Source organism: Ixodes scapularis, unplaced genomic scaffold, assembly GCF_016920785.2.
Source record: "Ixodes scapularis isolate PalLabHiFi unplaced genomic scaffold, ASM1692078v2 PGA_scaffold3__209_contigs__length_174095766, whole genome shotgun sequence".
NCBI classification, from domain to species: domain Eukaryota; kingdom Metazoa; phylum Arthropoda; class Arachnida; order Ixodida; family Ixodidae; genus Ixodes; species Ixodes scapularis.
In genome coordinates, this window is record NW_024609868.1 from 78,578,322 (window position 1) to 78,596,819 (window position 18,498).

At 42.5% G+C, this 18,498-nt stretch overlaps 1 protein-coding gene across 5 annotated transcripts in view; it reads left to right on the forward strand.

Annotated features, from left to right (window-relative positions):
- LOC8035483 (glutamine--fructose-6-phosphate aminotransferase [isomerizing] 2) overlaps positions 1-18,498 on the forward strand; it is a 46,099-nt gene that overhangs the window by 7,212 nt on the left and 20,389 nt on the right. For 2 of the 5 annotated variants that reach the window (XM_029995657.4, XM_029995655.4), the window contains exons 2-8: positions 13,970-14,077; positions 14,165-14,254; positions 14,331-14,456; positions 15,154-15,341; positions 15,671-15,732; positions 16,546-16,625; positions 17,104-17,121. In XM_029995657.4, coding sequence (XP_029851517.2) covers positions 13,970-14,077; positions 14,165-14,254; positions 14,331-14,456; positions 15,154-15,341; positions 15,671-15,732; positions 16,546-16,625; positions 17,104-17,121 — 672 coding nt within the window. Of the gene's footprint in view, positions 1-13,969; positions 14,078-14,164; positions 14,255-14,330; positions 14,457-15,153; positions 15,342-15,670; positions 15,733-16,545; positions 16,626-17,103; positions 17,122-17,269; positions 17,321-18,498 lie in introns of all 5 variants that reach the window. The other 3 variants (XM_029995658.4, XM_029995656.4, XM_029995654.4) reach the window with 2 other exon arrangements.

Genomic DNA, 18,498 nt, shown 5'->3' on the forward strand with positions numbered 1-18,498 from the left:
CATAGGCGCAGATTGCAGGGTATTGCAAGCAAGACCATTCATCTGCTCGCGTACGTAATGTTCCGACTTCCATTGTCTTGGAGAACCGGAATGCTGGACGTTATCGTATCAGGTTGAGCGCTCCTATTCATATATTCTTCCTATGCGTGTAATGTTAGCGGATCGTATTGGATCGGCTGCTTCGAGCTTAAGGAAAATAATAGATTGCGTTTTTAGTTGCAGCGTGCGCGATCGAATAGTTCCGGTGAGGTGCGTCAATGCTCTCGACACGGTAGTGGTGAGGGTATTTCTTTTTAATATAACCGCGTATGACGAAACGGCACAAAAAATGTTGCGTGCCCTACTTATTGGGCATTCCTTAAGCGTCAACAGGTGCTCCAGAAAAAAACAGCTCACAGTTACTAAGTACTAATTGGCTGATATCATCTTTCGTTCAAATAACCGTGGCAAGTTTTCCTTTTTTTTTTTTTCAATGTTCGATTTATTTGTTTTCTGGGCACGTATGTGCAGCCCTACCAAAACGCTTAGATTTGTTGTGGCGTACCCAACCACACCAGAACTTCCTTTTCTTTTGAGATATTTTGAATGGTGACCGGTCAAAAGGCTCGCTGGATAAAAGCTCGCCGGACAAGGGCACCTCGGTCAAAGGCTCACCGAACAAAAACTCGCGCATTTCTCGGCGGACACGAACAAAACCCGCTTCCTCTTTTTTTTTTTCCTCCTAGTTGGGGGGGGGGGGGGGGGGGGGGGGGTTGGGGGTTCGGGGTTCGGCCAACCAGGCATAAAATGGGCTTTGCACGGGGACACGTCAACAGTCGCTCGACTGTTGTATGAAACCATATAAGTAAAAAGTTAGATGTTTATTAATCTCGTTAATGCGAAATTAGAACGTAGCTCTTTAGTTAGCTTGATTTTGCGATATACCGTGCTAAAATATTTGAGAAAGAAATATGTATATATATGCACTGGCGTCACTAGGGTCAGCGGCACCCGGGGCGGTGGCCCGCCGGCTGCACCCCCCCCCCCCCCCCCTTCTTGCGGCCCACCGCGACACCCCCTGGAGCGCTGCACCCTGGGCGGCCCGCCCCCTCCGCACCCCCCTTGTGACGCCACTGTATATATGTACAAATATAGATCACTCTCCTCACATACTGGTTCTGCACCCTCCTCCTCTTCCGTGTCCTCTTCCTCCTCCGTACCCTCCTCCCCTCCTCCTCCATACCTTCCTCTCCTCCTTCTGCGTACCCTCTACTTTTCCTACGTACCCTCCCCTCCTCGCACTGCTTTCCCGCTAAATTTAGCTGGAAAATTGACGTCACGTGATCTCAACACCAATTCAATTCCTAGCGGGGAAACTGAATTGGTGTGTAGGGAAACTGAATTGGTGTGTACGTCCCATAATGTAACACTGCGCATTCTGTTTCCCCGCTAAATTTAGCGGTAAAACTGTCGTCACATGACCAACACAAATTCAGTTTCCCCGCTAAATTTAGCGGGGAAACTGAATTTGTGTAATGCAACGTGCGCGTTTGCGCCGACGCCGACGGCGACGCCGCTCAATGCGGAAACGGGCGCCTAAGAGCTGCGCTCTAAAACCAAGTTTTACAGCTTGTGCTAGAATTGGTCCTATTGTTCCTAATCTATGTGGTTTGTAGTGGCGGCTATACGACGTACAGAAGCACTCCAAAAAGGCTGTACGTGCTCGATGGCAGAGTCAACACCAAAGGATTAGGCGTTGGAGAGGAGCGATCACTACAAATTTGTGCGCGAGTGCCTGATAACCATGTTTTATGAGATTTTTTATTGGACCGGAGTCTGCGCTTTTTAGCGCAGTATGTCTAGTCACAATAATACTTTTACGATGTAAGTATCAGAAATGTGAATATGTTTTCGTTCTGTTTTATTGTACATAATGACAGTGTCTCTTTTAAATTTATTCGTCACTACAATTACCGACTTGAAACCTTGCGCAAGCCATACATACATTTTTTTTTTATTTATAGAGCTACTTTTCGGAACGGTTTCATATTATTTGAGGTAATGTAATAAAACAAACAACGTTATCCAGGTGAGCTTTGACCCTAGTTCACGAGTAAAAGTGGAGAGCTTTTGTCCGGATCTGTGAAAAATGTTGAGCTTTTTTTCCAGTGAACCTTTGCTGAACCTTTCTCCGGTAAACCTTTATTCGGTCTATCTTTATCCGGTGAACCTTTATCCGGTGGAAATTTTTTTTTCGTTGAGCTTCTGTCTGTTGAGGTTCTGTTCTGTGAGCTTTTGCCCGTTGAGCTTCTGGCGAGCTTTTGTCCAGGATTCGTTCTGAATCGTCTGGTAATCCTCAGACCTTGGTGGGCATTCATCACGGAGCGCCCTCTTGTTTGTCAACGTTTGTTTTCAAATGTAATCTCCTCAAAAAAAAAAAAAAAAAAGTTGCAAAAGAGAAGAAACGTAATGGTTTGGCGGTCTGCTGCGGCCTTTTCTCCAACAAAAGTGGCGTGTCCGCGTTTTGGGGTAGCCGCACTTGAAGTGGAGCGCGAGTGAAAGTGACGTCGTCGAATCGGAACCAGGTCACGTGGTGGGCTGCGAGACCACGCACAGCCAGAGCATCTGCACTGCCTGCACGGATATCCTTTCGCTGGTGTTCCCTCTTTTTCTCTTTCTCTCTGTCTCTCCACGTTTTGATTTATTTTTATTACCTTGTTTTATGGCGGGTTTTGTAAAAGTGAACCAGTCTGCACACCTTGTACAACAAATCGCCGGATCTTTTTTTTTTTTATTTTTTTAATCAAATTTTGCATTTATTTCGGCCTCCGTGCGTACTGCGCAGAGAGGATAGACTTGCCAGTTGAGCTGGGCATTTTCCTTCCGATGTCGTGCTCTGGTGTCGTTTTTCTTCCCTTTCCCTTTGTCTGTGGTTCGTGTGTAGTGGCTATATTTTCTTTAAGCGCATGCGAAATATCTGACTGACGGAAAATTTGTTTCCAAGCTACTCCTGCGGCTTTCATTTCGGATACCTGCTACACCATTTGGGGTCCTAAAGGTACGGGACAGTTAATCGAATAAGTGGACGGTTTATCGAGCCACTTGACGCCGTTTCCTTGAAATAATCGCTCCTGATTTTGGGATCAGGACCATCGCAGCGTAGGGACGAAGCTTCACTCAGGGCTTGCCAGCAAGTCATCCAGTGAATTGCTGCTTCCATTGGCGGGGCGCAAGCGTATTATGGTTTGCCTGCAACATTTTCTAAAGCCGCCGAGGGCTTATTTTGACTTCACGCCCCCAAATAATTCCCTCTTTTGCTCACGCACGCACAAGCCGATACGCGTGCTCGTATTACTTTATGCATCATGCGAAAGCAGACTGCGAGGTTTAGTTCCGGTACGAGACCAAGAAAAATACACCAACTCTTGATTTGGTGGTGTTCAATAATACTGTGTTTGATAGAATGCCCGGACTCCAATTGACTCTCACTGATTTGTCCGACCTCCGAAAAACATCGCAGTCGGATGAAAAGGCCTTCAAATAGGTCAAACTCGCTGCCTGAACCGATTCTCTCAGTGTGGGCCGGATAAACAACCGATTGCGTGCTCTCGTGACGTCACACGTGACACTCAGCTTTGACAGGTCGCGATCCCTTGCCGTTCGGTGACGCCGAAACATGTTTTACGGTTTTACGAGATCGCAGGGTGGCGGCGTGCCAAGGATTGTTTTCTTTTTTTCGGTCGGCGTCTCGTCTCGATCGAGGCGGCGGTCGGTCGTTCCACTCGGTCTGCCAGTTTGTCCCGTCTCCGTCCTAAGAGCGAGGGAAAGGGAAATAGATAAAGGGGCATATGCATGATCCTGTCGGTAGTGTTCTGTCAGCAGCGGCAATCCAAGACCTCCCTGGGCTAAAGCCAGATCTGCAGATTCGACTGTCATTCACGGACTTGGCCGACGGTGCTTTGCATCATCATTGTTGTTATTATTGTCATTAGTAGTTGTGGTAATAGTAGTAGTAGCAGTTGTAATATAGTAAAACAGTGATGGCGCAGGTGAGCTTCTGTCGATTTACAATTTTCTTAAACCTCCCAAGACTCGGTGGAGAACGAGAACAATTCAAAGTGACAGAGAAAGAAACAGAATGACAAAAGGCAATGTGTCAGCAAGAGAGACCTTGCCTTTGGTCATTTTGTACCTTTCTCCTCCACTTTGGGTGCTTCTCGTTCTTCACCAAGTCTAGTAGTAGTTGTAATAGTAGTAGTAATAGTTGTAGAAGGTTTAGTGGTAGTAGTAATGGCGGCAGCTGTAGTGTTAATAGTACCTGTAGTAGTAATAGCAGTAGCAGTTGTAGAAGGTACTATGGCAATGAGATTAACATACAAAATAGTGATTAATATGTAAATCGGCAACTAAATTTCTGAACTAATTAGTTGGTCAAGGAGTGAACCCTTCAGTGGGGTTTTCGTGGGCACCCTCTTCGTCGCTGTCGAACTGACTTCAGCTCCTCCGTAAATAAACTGCCATCAGAAATAAGGGTCATGTCTTAAAATTAGGGTCACTGTTTATAATTAAAGAGCACATATGCCGCAATTTTTAATTGCTTGAATGGTATTTCGTAGCTGGCAACTTGACGTTGTATTCCACAAATTGTTAGTTATAGATTTATACAATATGAGACCGACTAGCCGAAGAGTTAATCGACGAAATGTCAGCGACTCATTGTTTAAGAAATCTGTGCACAGCGCGACAACGTTAGCGCGAACACGACATCGGCACTTTTTTTTTTTCGAATTTTACTTTAAAAGGATATTGAAGGGAATCAAATTTTACCCCTTAGGTTTGGGCCCCAAATGCGCACTTTCTATCGCACTATAGTAGTTTTGACGACAAGCTTCCGATTCCAAGAGAGACATATAAAAAGCCGACGCTCATGTGCAGTACATTCTATTACAACCACGCACGTAATCATTTTGAATATGCCTTTTGTTAAATTACCCAAGGTCAAGGAGCGTGCGTGAGTGTAGCTACACGCGCTGCTCGTACTGCCTTCTGCAGGAGTAACTGTTCTAAAGTGAAAATCCAAAGCAAATGGCACTTTGCACGCGCATTTAACAACGTCTTAATTTGGTTGTTTACTTCGAATATTTAATACAGGTAAGGGTGAACATGGGCAGCACATGTGACTACGTTCCCAGCATTCTTTTTGTTGCTTGGGTAATTTAGCAAAAGATCTATTCAAGAATTTTGCGTCACCTGCCGCGAGCTCTGAGCACTGCGTGGTTGTATAGATAGTTTGTAGTTGTAATTATTAATTGTAATATAGAGTTAGTAGTTGAAGTACTACAGTCATTATCATCGTCGTCACTTTCTGTATCCTTGGGAGCGACATTCCTTGCTGGTGTAGTCGATTTCGAGTGTCGTTCGTGTCATTCCTATTAAAACTTTCCGAGTTCTCACACATTCACGTTCTACAATAAAATTTGTAAAGTCGGGAATAAAGTCTTCCCTTCAAGAGCCGCGCCTATTCGAATGCATGAGCGCGATTCTCCGTGTTTTTGACCGCACCTTGGCTGCGCAAGTGCTCGTGTTGCAAATACACTGAAAAAAAAAATGTATATATAAAGTTGTGAAGGTTTTCAAATGCTGCCGTTGATATATAGCAGGGGTGGAACGGCTGCGCCATTTGCGCCATTTTGCGCCAGACGCATATGTGTCTGCGCCATCCTGCGCCATGTTGCAGAAACTGCGCCGAAAAACCTTTTTATTTTGTCTTGGTTTCGGTTTCATTGACTCCATTGGCAGCAATGAGCGAGTTTAGCCTGGTCGGCCTTGCAATCCTTGTTCTGTTTATTCTCCCTGTGTATCCCGAGTCGGAAGCGCGCGAAAAAAACTCGGATTCTAAGCGCTACACCACCTGCGACTGGACTGTTATTCTTCAACCATAAGTGGTTAAGCAAGTCGGCTGAGGTGAGGTCGAGTCGTTAAGCGTCAGATTGCCTGAGGCTCATGCGGCCCGGGATCCGAGATCCGGACGCTAGCCAGTTGAAAACAAATGAGCTGCTCCCAACCTGCTCCGAAACAGCTGCTTCAGCTGCGCCCGTGGTTGCTCCCAAGTACATTTCATGAGTTCCACCCCTGTATTGGTAAACGTAGAGTGCGCAGACACAGCAGCCGTGGGATGCGAAAAATAAAAGAAAAATCTAATTTAATGGCGAAAAACGTCACACAAAAAAGAACAGTAAAGTGCCGAGAGAAAAAAAAAGTATTTGTTTACAAGAACTAAGGTTAGACACAAGAACGTAAGATACGCGGAGAAAACTTCCCACCAGGCTCCCACAATGCCAACTCTAGCTCGTCTTCAGGTTCGCTGCCCAGTTTCTCAAGAGAGCGACATTTTCCCTTCGAACAGGGTTTTATGTCAACAGGAAACAGTTTTCTAAAAAAAAATTGTCACAAAAAAAATATATCGTGAACGTTTTTAAGATACAGTGGTCTTTTTCCCTGCACTCTAAAAAAAAAAGGTATCACCGTACACCCTTTTGTCCCATATAATACACCCCAAAACTTCATTTCGACGTACTGAGCCCTGTAGTCGAACAGACGGCCCCAAATTTTACGAAGGGCTTGATAAAGGCGCGATATAACTTATTAAATTGCTAAAGTACGTATCAAAGACCAAACAAAGAAAACACGGAGTTTTTGCAGTAGGGCCAAGAAAACTCCGATAATATTTTTTGTAGTCAATAATACGTAGATTACCTATCTTAATAAGTTGTACCACACGGCTATCAAGCCCCTCGTAAAATTTGGGGCCGCCTGTTCGGTTATAGGGCGCTGTACGTCGAATTGAAGTTTTGGGGTGTATTATATGGGACAAAGGGTGTAATAATACACCCTTTTTTCTGAGAGTGTGTGGCGTTCGACAGAGATATAAGGGAAAGCGAGAAGTTGGCACAGTAAACACACATTCTTCGTATAGTGGGCGTTTTTTTAATCCACTTAGCTCGAAGAAAGTAAAATTTCGTGAGGCCTTTCTTTTTTTATTCGGGATGGGCCGCTTTTAATTTTTTGTAGGCTTCTCTAATCGATCTTGTCATTAACCGCTTCGTGAAGTAGACTCCCTTTCCGTCAATGAAAAGCCTCAAGACATCTTTCTTTCTTGGAGTTTCCTCTTGAGCAGTCCGTAGCGTTTGACGTGTAATAGGATAGAGTAAGAGCCACATCGTTTTTGCCAATGTATGTCCTTCGGATGGGTCATCTGTCGCCCGGATCTCCATTTCTCTTCTGAGTTTCTTTTACCTGCACAGAGCGCTTTGTGGCTTCAGGGATTGCTTTGAAAATATCTTTTCTTTTGAGATCGGAGGGCAATAAAGTTAAAAGGCGGTATAGCGTTCTATTTGCGACGTGCTTTTTAGATAGGCCAGACGCAAAGAGTCCTTTAAAGCCCGCTGGATACACTCACGGCAGACCTGCCCAGGTTTGATGGCGTGATCCAATAAATGGCCGTCTGACTTATACTGCCACCTGAAACTAAGAGCCGGAAATTAAAGACTGGGAAAAAGTGGTGTCTACTTCAAAGAAAATGCGCCACGAATTATGCAGGGAGTTTAGGTGTAGCGCGATCAAAGTTGCAAGTCCGCATTATGCACAATTCCTCTTATTTATATGCTACATGTTAAATCGAGTACTAATATTATTTCATTAATCACATCCATGCCACAATATCGGCCATAACAGCACCCATGCGAAGGCGAATTCCCAAGGCATATTTTGCGAGATTCAAGCTTTCATTGCGGACGTACAAACAATATACTACGCTTTCTATTTATATTTTATAAAAGGCTCGAGGTACACCTAAGCACTTCTTATGAGTTGTGAATCCTAAAGCATGTATGTCGTTCTGGCGCACGTTCTCGTGAACTGGCCGCGCCGCGCTCCGGTGTATGTTTGAGTGGACTCTCTCTGGGAGGCCCCACTCGCCAAACGCTTCCTTTTCCCGGCGCGCTCTGGCGCGAGCACGTAGCGCCATAAGGTGGCTATCCTTGAAACTGACACGCCTCGGCCAATGGTAGTCTCGTTCCTTGAAACTATGACGCGCGCCAGCCAATGGGAGCCCTATCCATGAGATTTGGGCTTCACTTGGAGAGGTGAATTTATTTGCCGTTTGGCTCGGCTTCTTGCGCGGCTTCAAAGCTGGGATGCCTCGGATCGCGGCTTCACTTCGCTTCATTGGGAGAAGGAAATTTATCTGTCGTTTGGCGCGGCTGATGACGTCGGCTCGCTCCATGGGACAGGTAATGCTTTCGCATTAATAAACCACCATTATACGTTACTACTAATAAAAAAGAAATGAAGGAAAAAATTGGAGTTTTGAGAAAATCGATTTCGAATTCGCAAGATTTTTTAAACATTTGTTAATTCAAATGCTTCAATAGTAAATGTTTGATTTTACATACAATATTGAATTTATAATGAATTAAAAGAACTGAGTTTAGGCTTTCTTATGATATAAAGTTCATTAAAATATCTTCAATAGGTAACGCGTAAAAAATTGCCAAACTGCCAAAATAAAGAGACAGATCTACATTTAAAAAAAAAAATCTATATACATTGCAAGATATAAACTTTTCTTTTTTAATTTCAATAGCGCGACGAAAACTATTTTAAAATCGTCACCTCAGGGTCCTAGTGCAATAGTTTGATAAGTGACTAATTAGCGAGTGATCAAACATGCCATCTCCGACAGGCTGAAGAAGCGCCAGTCTTCGCCTCGGCTGCTTCAGTGGCCAAAAACTTGAAAACAAAAAAAAAAAATACAAAAAACAAAAAAAATCCACCAAGCTTGCCGTTTACGCTATCTCCTGTTAAGAATTAAAAATTCGACCCTAAAATTGTGAAAACATCCATATACTATATATTCGACGTACTTGATATTTTTGTGATCATATTAGTCTGACGTCCTTGCTTTAGCTTAGCCATTTTATATGTATCCGATTTTAATCTTGCATAGCGCACTGTGGGAGTTCTCTTTTAACCTTTTATTTCTGGTGCATATTCCTCGGTTGCCCTTGTTTCGAAGGCCCCGACGACGAACGACGGCTCATTTAATATTCGCACGGCCCTGAGGGGTTGTGTGTCCTCGGTGGCCAATGGTGTGAAGGCGCGAGGGGCAAACCGTCGTTCCCTTCCTTCTCTTTGATGAAATTGTTAAAGTACATTTTGTTCATACGGCCCCACGTCAGGCGCACCCACATAGCAACACCGCCAATGATAGTGCAAAGGGTGTGGCACAAACTAGACCTAGTATCTCGATCGCCTCGTCTTGTTTCGTCCTTCTTGTCACACTAAATTGTAGTCGTATGCTACGAGTGGATTTCGAGTTCCAATCGAATTCGAAGCGAATAGCAGTTTTGTTCGAATATTTTCGAATCGAATATCGAATAGTTTATCAAAGTCTTTTTGTATTGTTTCACCATGATTAAACAAAAAATTATAAGCCAATTTTAATTTTACTATATCTATGGACTGTGTCCTCAGAACGTTTGATGCCTTGGGATGGCAAGAGAACGGCGGATTTTACGTAAAATAAACCTATAGAGATCACCAGTATACCTGATTGAGTGGATTTACAAATCTTGCTATATGCAAATATTCTTTCTTCAATCTAGAACGTGGAAAGAAAAGGGCTCACGATTGATGGATGTGCAGGTCCTAATATACAGGGTATTCCACCTAACTTGAGCCAAGGTTTAAAAATATGTTGGTGCATTTTAGGAAGACTAAACCACATGGAGGAGTTTGTTCATTGTTTGGATCGACTCGGGCTTTTTTCCCCAATTAACTAATTAATTAAAATTAATTATTGAACTTCTGAAATATTCAATTTAGAGCAAAAGTTAAAACGACAAAGTTGTAGGGCCTCCTCAGAAACATCTAATTCAGTGGTTTTTATCCAGAAACCTCTAACACTGTTCGTTTTTCCGGGCTTCAAAAAAAAAAGTGCCCGAATTCAGTATGCAGGCCTAGTTCACTCAAGCCAGGGCTGAGAGCGCTACAATGCAATGTGCACATGCGCTAAGTGGTAAGGTGTCTTTGTAAAAAACACTGAATTGAATGTTTCCGGGGACGCTCTACAACTTTGTCATTCGAACTTTTGCTCAAAATTGAATATTTCAAAAGTGCAGTAATTAATTCGCTAATAGCGCAAACTACAAAAAAAAAAAAAGAGAGCCTCACTTACTCCAAACAATGAACAAACTTATTCCTTTGGTTTCGTCTTCCCAAAAGGCGCCAAAATATTTTTTAAACCTTGGCTCAAGGTACGTGGAATACCGTGAAGACTTCTATTTTGTTTTAACAGCACCAGTTTAATATTGCAAATTTAACTGCACTGTAGATAATAACACTCACAATTTTTCCGTTTCTTTTTTAAATTGACCAGGCGCGTGCCTGCACCATCCCGCTTTGGAAGTGTGCTTTTCTTCCAAGTCCGCAATTGCTATACGTATTCATACTTTTCCAAGTGTTGATCGCGGCGGGTAGCCCCGTTGAGGGCGCTTCTTATCGAGCACCGGTGCACTGCGGAGGAGCAACTCCCGCGGAGCTCACTTCCGCGGGTGCTGCTTCTCCGCAGTGCACCTGTGCTTGGTAAGGAGCACGCTCAACGGGGCTAACCCGCCGCGGTCAGCACTGAATGTAACGAATATCGCAGTTCATTTCGGAGGGAATATTGAACAGTGTATTATTCTAAACAACTATTGGAAATTCAGAATATCCGCACACTACAAATTGTATTGCCTTATTATGAAAAAAAAAAAAAAAACTGCTTGGGACTCCTACGTGGTGCCTGCAGTATTACTAAATAAATAATAAAAATGAAAGTTGTACTAAAATGCTATCGTTGGCGATACCACGTCGTGCGTTCAGATAATATTTTTACGGGCATTTATTTATCTTTACTTAAATACTGTTTTATACAATCTTTTTTTTTTCTCGCACAAGAAATGTATGTTTTGGGGTAGTTCCCCAAATGTAAGAGCACGCAATCCACCAAGCGAAAACTGTTTGTTTTCTCTTTTGCGATCGCATGCATTGCTTGCTTGACTGCTTGCTATTTCCTCATATTTTAAATTACTGCACTATACTTTTTTATGTAAAACTCTCAGTATATAGCTGATTATATTGAATTATATATATGCGAAAAAAGAATAGTATTTACAATATTTAAAAAAAATAAAGATGTTTACAAATCTCTGTAACGTGAAATTAGAGTGCAGCTCTTGAGGAGGGGAGGGTATGCCTTTCTTTTCTTTGTGCCCTCTCCTCCCCCGTCTTCCTCTGCTCCTCGTCCTTTCTTCCTCCTCCTCTTTTCCTTCTCTCCCCTACTCCTCCTCTCCCTTCATCCTCCTCTCCCCCTTCCTCCTCCGCACAAGACGTCGATTTTCCCGCTAAATCTAGCAGAGAAACTGAATTTGTTTATTGGTGACATGACACCAAGTCGTGTGACGTCATTTTCCTTGCTAAATTTAGCAGGGAATTGAATTGGTGTTGAGGCCACATGACGTCAATTTTCCAGCTAAGCGCGGTTACGCCAACGCCGCCGCCAACGCTGCGAAACTCGGAAACAGGCGCGCAAGAGCTTCACTCTAAAGCAAAGAAGTCATACTGTGGCCTATGACGATTTCTGGCAGAGGTTGGCCAGCTCTTGTTTATAACTTCGAAAAGCTAATAATTACCTCTTGTTATTAACATCAAGTTTAATGTATAATATTGTATGTTAGATGATTTGGCGTTCGGGAGTTGGGATAACGGGGAGGGGGGAGTGATATTTCTCCCTCCAAAATCTCGGATATATAATAGACTTTCTCAAAAAGCTTTTTTTTTTTTTTTTTTAACTTTTTTTTTGCAATTTATTGAAGTGGCATTATAGGAACAAATATTTTCTGGAAATGTAACATTTGGTTTGTATGGCCACTTTTAAAGCTTAGAGATGAATGCTTTTTATTTTTTATCTAGTAGCTGGCATATATGTTAGGATGCAATCAAAAACATTACAACTAAAAGGGTTCAAGCTTCAACAAAAGCTGTACAGACAACAGTAGCTAGGAGTAAATAAAATATTTAAGCAAAATAAAAAATATGATATTGGAGGAAATCGATTCCAGAGTTTCTAAATTAATATAAAAAAGTTTATTCAAGTGCATGTCACTATCACTATAGCATAAAATATTCAATATCAATAAAATGGGCTGATTTTAAGGTTTCTAGATATATGCCTTGCCAATGGAAAGAGCAAGTCATCTGCTTCTTGCGCAGGGGCTGTGGTGATGTCCGAACAACGCCGAGTTCTAATTTGCTTTTATTGGAAGGATAGTGGGTTGACTTCAATGCTAGATGCCTTTAGGTCTACCCACTATTGTTTCAATCAGCCAATAACAGCTTGGCATCCTGACAGCATCGCAATCCCTGTACATGAAGCAGACAAACTTGCACTCCATATTATTTTTAAAGCAACCCAGTCTGTTCTTTTTTTTTAGCAAATAGTCCACAAACTATTTGAAATGTTATAGAATCATTTCATTGTAGTGAGACTTGTATTGAGTGTTTTAAAAAAAGTGAAATTTCAGTAGCTTAAATAGCGAGGAAAGAAGCAGAGGATCAAATATATGACTCCCTTCTAATAGGCAGGCTAGAATAGAGTAATTAAATGAAGAATGAAGTTACTATCACTAAATTCTCACCAGATGGAGGCAGTTGGACCATTCAGCTACATTTGAGACTTGTGTTCATCCCCTTTTTTTTGCATCTTTTTGTCTCTGTCATAGACTTTTGTGATTATGGCATTTACCATAATATCCCAAGCATGCTTCAGTATTGCAATAAACGCCCGCCCCCTATTTCGGAATGTTTGAAATATTGGTGTTGGGCTCACAGGTGCCCACCGTAGCAGACTTCTGAACCTACTGAGCTAACCGGGATGCTTCTTAGATCGTGCTGGTGCAAGGCAGTGAAGCTTTACGCCTGCATGCAGATGCAAACCAGTAAAGCCTGACATGACAGCGCTAGCAGAATGTGGGCTTCACTAGGACCGTGCGGCTGATTTTAAGTTCCGCCACACACCCATACTGGTACCGTACCATTCCATTGGATCAAGCAAGTGCTTACTCATATATGTGCCCCTTCTGCTTGGCCACTTTCAAACCTGAGAAACGCTCATCCCCTTCTTTTGTTTTGCCATCTAACTTTTGTGTGGGCGTTTGCTTGGTATTTTATGGTGATGTTTGGAATTTATTTATAAATCAATGGGGATTGGTGGTTGAGTGGGCTAGTGCAACTAGCTCGGAGCAGGTGGAGCGAAAGCTAGCACTGCAGAGCCCACGGATCCTCTGTTCAATCCCCACCCCTGCCCGTTTCTATGTGGATGAGCATCGTACCGGCGTGCGGTCGTGTATCACTACTGCATGATGCACGTTAAAGACCCCCAGGCTAGCGGTTGTACTGCACTGGCTAAATTACTCATCTACAGCGAGTGACCCGTTGCAACATTCAAATGGCTGACCAACTACACTCTGTATAAATATCCACACAGCCCCAATTATTATTTGCTGATCTGCAGCTAAAAGACAAGTAGCCTGTTTAGGCAGACTAACTTCAGGCTGTATAAACATACAACACATTTCTTTTTTTATAAATCGAAAAGAAAATTATGAGCACTCCTTAAATATTTTTACACTTCAGAGCAGGAGCATAACTTCTTTTTTTTATATTTGGGTAAGCTCCTTTTAAACCATGAATAATTCCAAATGTGAGGGGAATGCACCGAAGACTTCATTTCTGCAACTTATAGAAAAATAGACGTTCCAAAACAATCTCAGATTTTCCTTAGAACTGAACTCCAAAATGCAGTACTCTCTTACTACTATATTGTAGAACTTTGGATACCAATGTAGGACATTTGGTTAGCTGACAAATTCTGACTCTGTTCTTCGTGCAGGAATTTTTGCTTACCTAAACTACTTGGAGCCGAAGACCCGGCGTGAGATATTGGAGTTTTTGATCAAAGGACTGCAAAGGCTTGAATACAGGGGATATGACTCTGCAGGTTCGTACTTTTCTGTTTCTCTTGTTCCAAATCTTTGAGAGTTGCTTCCGAAAAGTCTTCAATGTTCGTCCTGTGTTCAAACAACAGGTGTCGCCTTCGATGAAGACTCGACTGGCGACCAAATCTCTATCATCAGGAAGATCGGCAAAGTCAAGGTTCTCGAGGACTCAATTTGGAGTAAGCGGCATGGGGAAACCTGTCGGGTAATCGTTTTACGTTATGCAACAGGTGTCTGAAAGAAATGTTCATGCAGAGAGGGAAGACCTGAACATGGATGAGGAACATCAGAGCCACATCGGTATTGCGCACACTCGATGGGCTACCCACGGGGCACCGAGCGACCTGAACAGTCATCCACAACGATCAGACACTGGCAATGGTAGAGTAACTTCCTTCTTAGCTTATCTAAATATATCTCATTGCATTTTTTTTTTATATTTCTCACTAGCTCACAACTGAAAATCTGCAATCCAAATTACTACTAGTACTATGTAATATGCTCATCCGAGACACAAGCTTACCAGGTGGAATAAGTGTGAAATAGGCGTTTGTGTCGTGCTCGCACTCTTTTTCACTGGGTACATTCAGGCACACTCATATTTGGCTTTTATGTGTGACCATTATGGGACTGCATGCTGGTATAAGTTGAAAGCTCCGTCAGAAATGTCTTTCACGGGTTTTTTAATAATTGCTTTTTGTTTAGCACCTGCAATTTTATTTTGAAAGTACTAATCCTGGACACGCATCGTCTAATACCATGGTGGAGAATGTGCAGAAGAGGGGCCAAATAGAGAAAGGCCAAATCTGGAAAGTTAAGATTTAGGTTAATTTTTCTTTTTGCAGTCATGTGGTAAACTTTCCGTACCTAACTTTATCCCCGATAGGCAAGTTTGACTGATTGTTTTCTTCTGTCGGACATCTTCTCTTACAACCAGCTCGCTTGTTGATGTTTGTGTGTTGTCTTGGCAGTGAAGTGTTTCCATCATTAGTTCCTGTCGTGAGGACTGCAAAGTCATATAGACATGGGCAGGTGACTCATGTCATAGGACTGATCTTGGACACTTTTTGAACAACAGAGTTTGTGGTTGTGCACAATGGCATCATCACCAACTACAAGGACATCAAGCAGTTCCTGATGCAGAAAGGTTTCCAGTTTGAGTCTGACACTGACACTGAAGTGATTGCCAAGTTCATCAAGCATCTCCATGACACCCACCCAGAATTATCCTTCAGAGAACTGGTGGAGCAGGTCATTCAGCAGCTGGTAAGCATAAAATGAACTCTATGGGATAACCTTTTTCATTTTCTGTCATATGTATCTCTCTTTTTATATAACCAATAGGGATGCTCAAATTTGTTTGAATAGCAAAAAATAGTTGGCCTCACCTAATCCTGAAATCGCAAGCCAGTGAAAATAATTGATTTCTTTTGAAAATTGTGTTCTTGTGGAGGTGTTCATGCATTTCTTGCATGATAGTCATTTAACTATTTATTAGATACCAAAAAACATTTTTATGAGAATGTAACTGTAATTCTGGCATGCCCTTTCTTAAAAAAGCTCAAGGCAGTTTCTCTTGCTCTTATTTCTACTAGGAAGGGGCTTTTGCGCTGGTCTTCAAGAGCAAGAAATTTCCAAACCAGTGTGTTGCCACAAGGTATGACAACAATGTGAATATATGAGCCTGTTATGAAGTTGCCACCCCCCCCCCCCCCAGTCCCCCTTTCCAGGGTTCACACAGAGGGGTGCACTTACCAATTTGAAACACATTTATTTTATTAGCACTTATACAGTGAGTGCACTTTCTTTTCAAAGTCTAGGCTTATATTTCTATGCCTGCCACAAAAGTATGAAGACGGGGTAAAATATAATTGATTCTTTTTGCCTTGCGCTTTGTTTCTCAAGGAGGCTTTTTGCCTTCTTGGCAGAGGAGCAATCAAAAGGTGTGTATATGTCATAGGTTCAAACTGAGCACCAGTGGTCGCAACCTGGCTTAGACTGGGTAGTGAAATGACAATGCACTTTGGTGTTTCAGGTTGCTGTGCATAGGCCTTAGTTGTTTTACAGACTAAGCTGCTTAATGTTTGATTGCCTCTCTGTATTTGCTTTAATTCTGTCACTTGGTTACTTTACATTGACACAATATCTTGCAGCTCTTATTTCCTGATATGGGCAAAGGAGACTGGTACAAAGCAGTGACTTATAAACTTTAGTGCATAAACAAAGTGTCATGAAAGACAAATTTGGGACAGAACTTGGAGAATAGTGCTCTCTTCTTCATTTAGAGAAGCCAGAATTCTTGCTCGAACATTCAACTAGAAAATTAACTTCTCAGTGGCCTTCATTTTTGCAAGACAAGGTGCATTTTAGTTGTGCTAAGGGGAACTTCCTATCCTAATGTGCCATTGCACAGATATAAGTTTGAGCTTTGCTGAGAGATATCATGTGTTCTTTATTTGTACAATTTCAGGAGAGGAAGTCCACTGCTTGTTGGTCTGAAGACCAAAACATATCTGTCTACAGAATTTATCCCCATATTGTACAGCAAGGGTGCGTATTTCCTTCTTGACTACAAACGTGCAGCATTGTTGGAGGTTTTAGGCACTGTAGTTATGCATTTTAGCACAGCTATGTATATGCTATGTGCCGGCTATATATAAAGCGAAGAAATTACCAAAAATCTTGTAGGTTTTTTTTTTAAATTTACTTGAAACAGGGTAGTAACATATACTGTCATGTCCCGTCAATACAGACACCTTCGTTCTCCCTTAAACTCATTCATAATGTAAGTTGCTTATAATAACGGGACAAAAATGTGTTTGCTTATCCAATCAGTCCCCTAAAATGTTGTCTATATAATAGGGTATCCAAATTAACAGGGTTCATATTAATGAGACATGTCTGTATCAAGCAGATTTCTCTCGATAGTTGTGATCGCCACAAGTGGTTTCACTGTGCATCACTAGGGAAAGCTACTTGCTATGTCTTGCAGAACTTTAATGTGTAACTAATGTTTTCTTATGACCAGCCTTGTCATTGGACAAAAGTAAGTAAGTCTACTGTGCTCACCGATTCTCCTTCTTTGGTTGAGTGTGCCTCCTTTCATGACTCTATAGACTTCCTCCGACCTGTCAGCTGCCCGAGATGGGAAAAAAACTGTTGCTAATATCTGTTGATGCTGGTTTTTCTTGAAGGTGGTGGTGCGTTCGCTTTCACCGATGCCTCTTTGACCTGTGCTGTTGGGTGTATGTTCTTCTTATCCTTCTTTTGCATTGCACGCATATGCTTACTTTCCGCCTGTGTGTGAAGGTGGTGTCCACTAGGGTTTCTATTACTTTGCAAGGATTATGTTTCACATGAACGTTTAAAGCTTTTTTATTTTCGTGCTTAATTAAATTTTTGCACCCCTCCTTGCATCCTTCTCTCAAAAAAAAAAAAATTAAAAAAATGTAATAAAAAGACAATTATAGGCGGTTACAAGTCAAGAAGGTAGGAGAAGCTCTTCCCTCAAGCGTGATGCGCCGGTTTCAAATCCCTCCACAGTCGAAGGGAGAGTTCACTGGAAATGCTCCTTGTTCCGCTTCAATGGATTCCAACTTGTCTCTGATCCGACTTTTTAAGAAAGCGACTTTTGTATTTATCGGAGGGGGAACCGAGCCCCTGAAAGGCAGCCTTTTATCCATCGGAGGGGGAACCTAATCCCCGAAATTCGTATTTGTTTCCATCGGAGGGGGAAAACTCTAATCTCCCTCTTGTGGCTTCCACAATGCTAAGTCAAAGACGAAAGATAAGGCAATTATGTACAAAAAGGCAAGACCCTCCTCGCATGTTGGCCGCGACGTCACGAAAACGATGGGACGCTATTGGATGCGGAGGTAGCGGAGGGACGTATGATTCCCTTTGAGGGGCATTTGCCGCTACCTTCTTGACTTGTAACCTACTACAGTTAGTCTCAGCTTTACCTGGGTTTCTGGATGTATTCGAAAAGCTTGTTCTCAGTGGCTCATAGGCTGAGGAAGAGCATTGAATGCTTCTGGCATCCTTAGGAATAGCTCAGGTAATACATACACTGTTCAGTTGTTTTACTCATCTCTTAACAGTGAGATGTTTTGGTGGCACCCTCCTATGGGTCCCTCTCGTGACCTCATTACCTTGCAAACAACAAGTTTGATTGTGTTTGTAATGAGCATAGTGGAAGCTTGAAATCATTGCGCTCCGAAACCAACGCTGCCAACACCGCCAAAATTGAAGTTCTTCCATTCCTGTTATTTCCGTCGAAGAGAAATACTTTGCCGACGTCATACTTAGCATTCGGCCAATTGTGGAAGGCCGATTAGTGCAACGCTTTTGATCGCGCAGATCGCCAACACCATGTGATACACCAGAACATACTTGTTTAGTGTTCTTTGTAGTATAGTGTTTC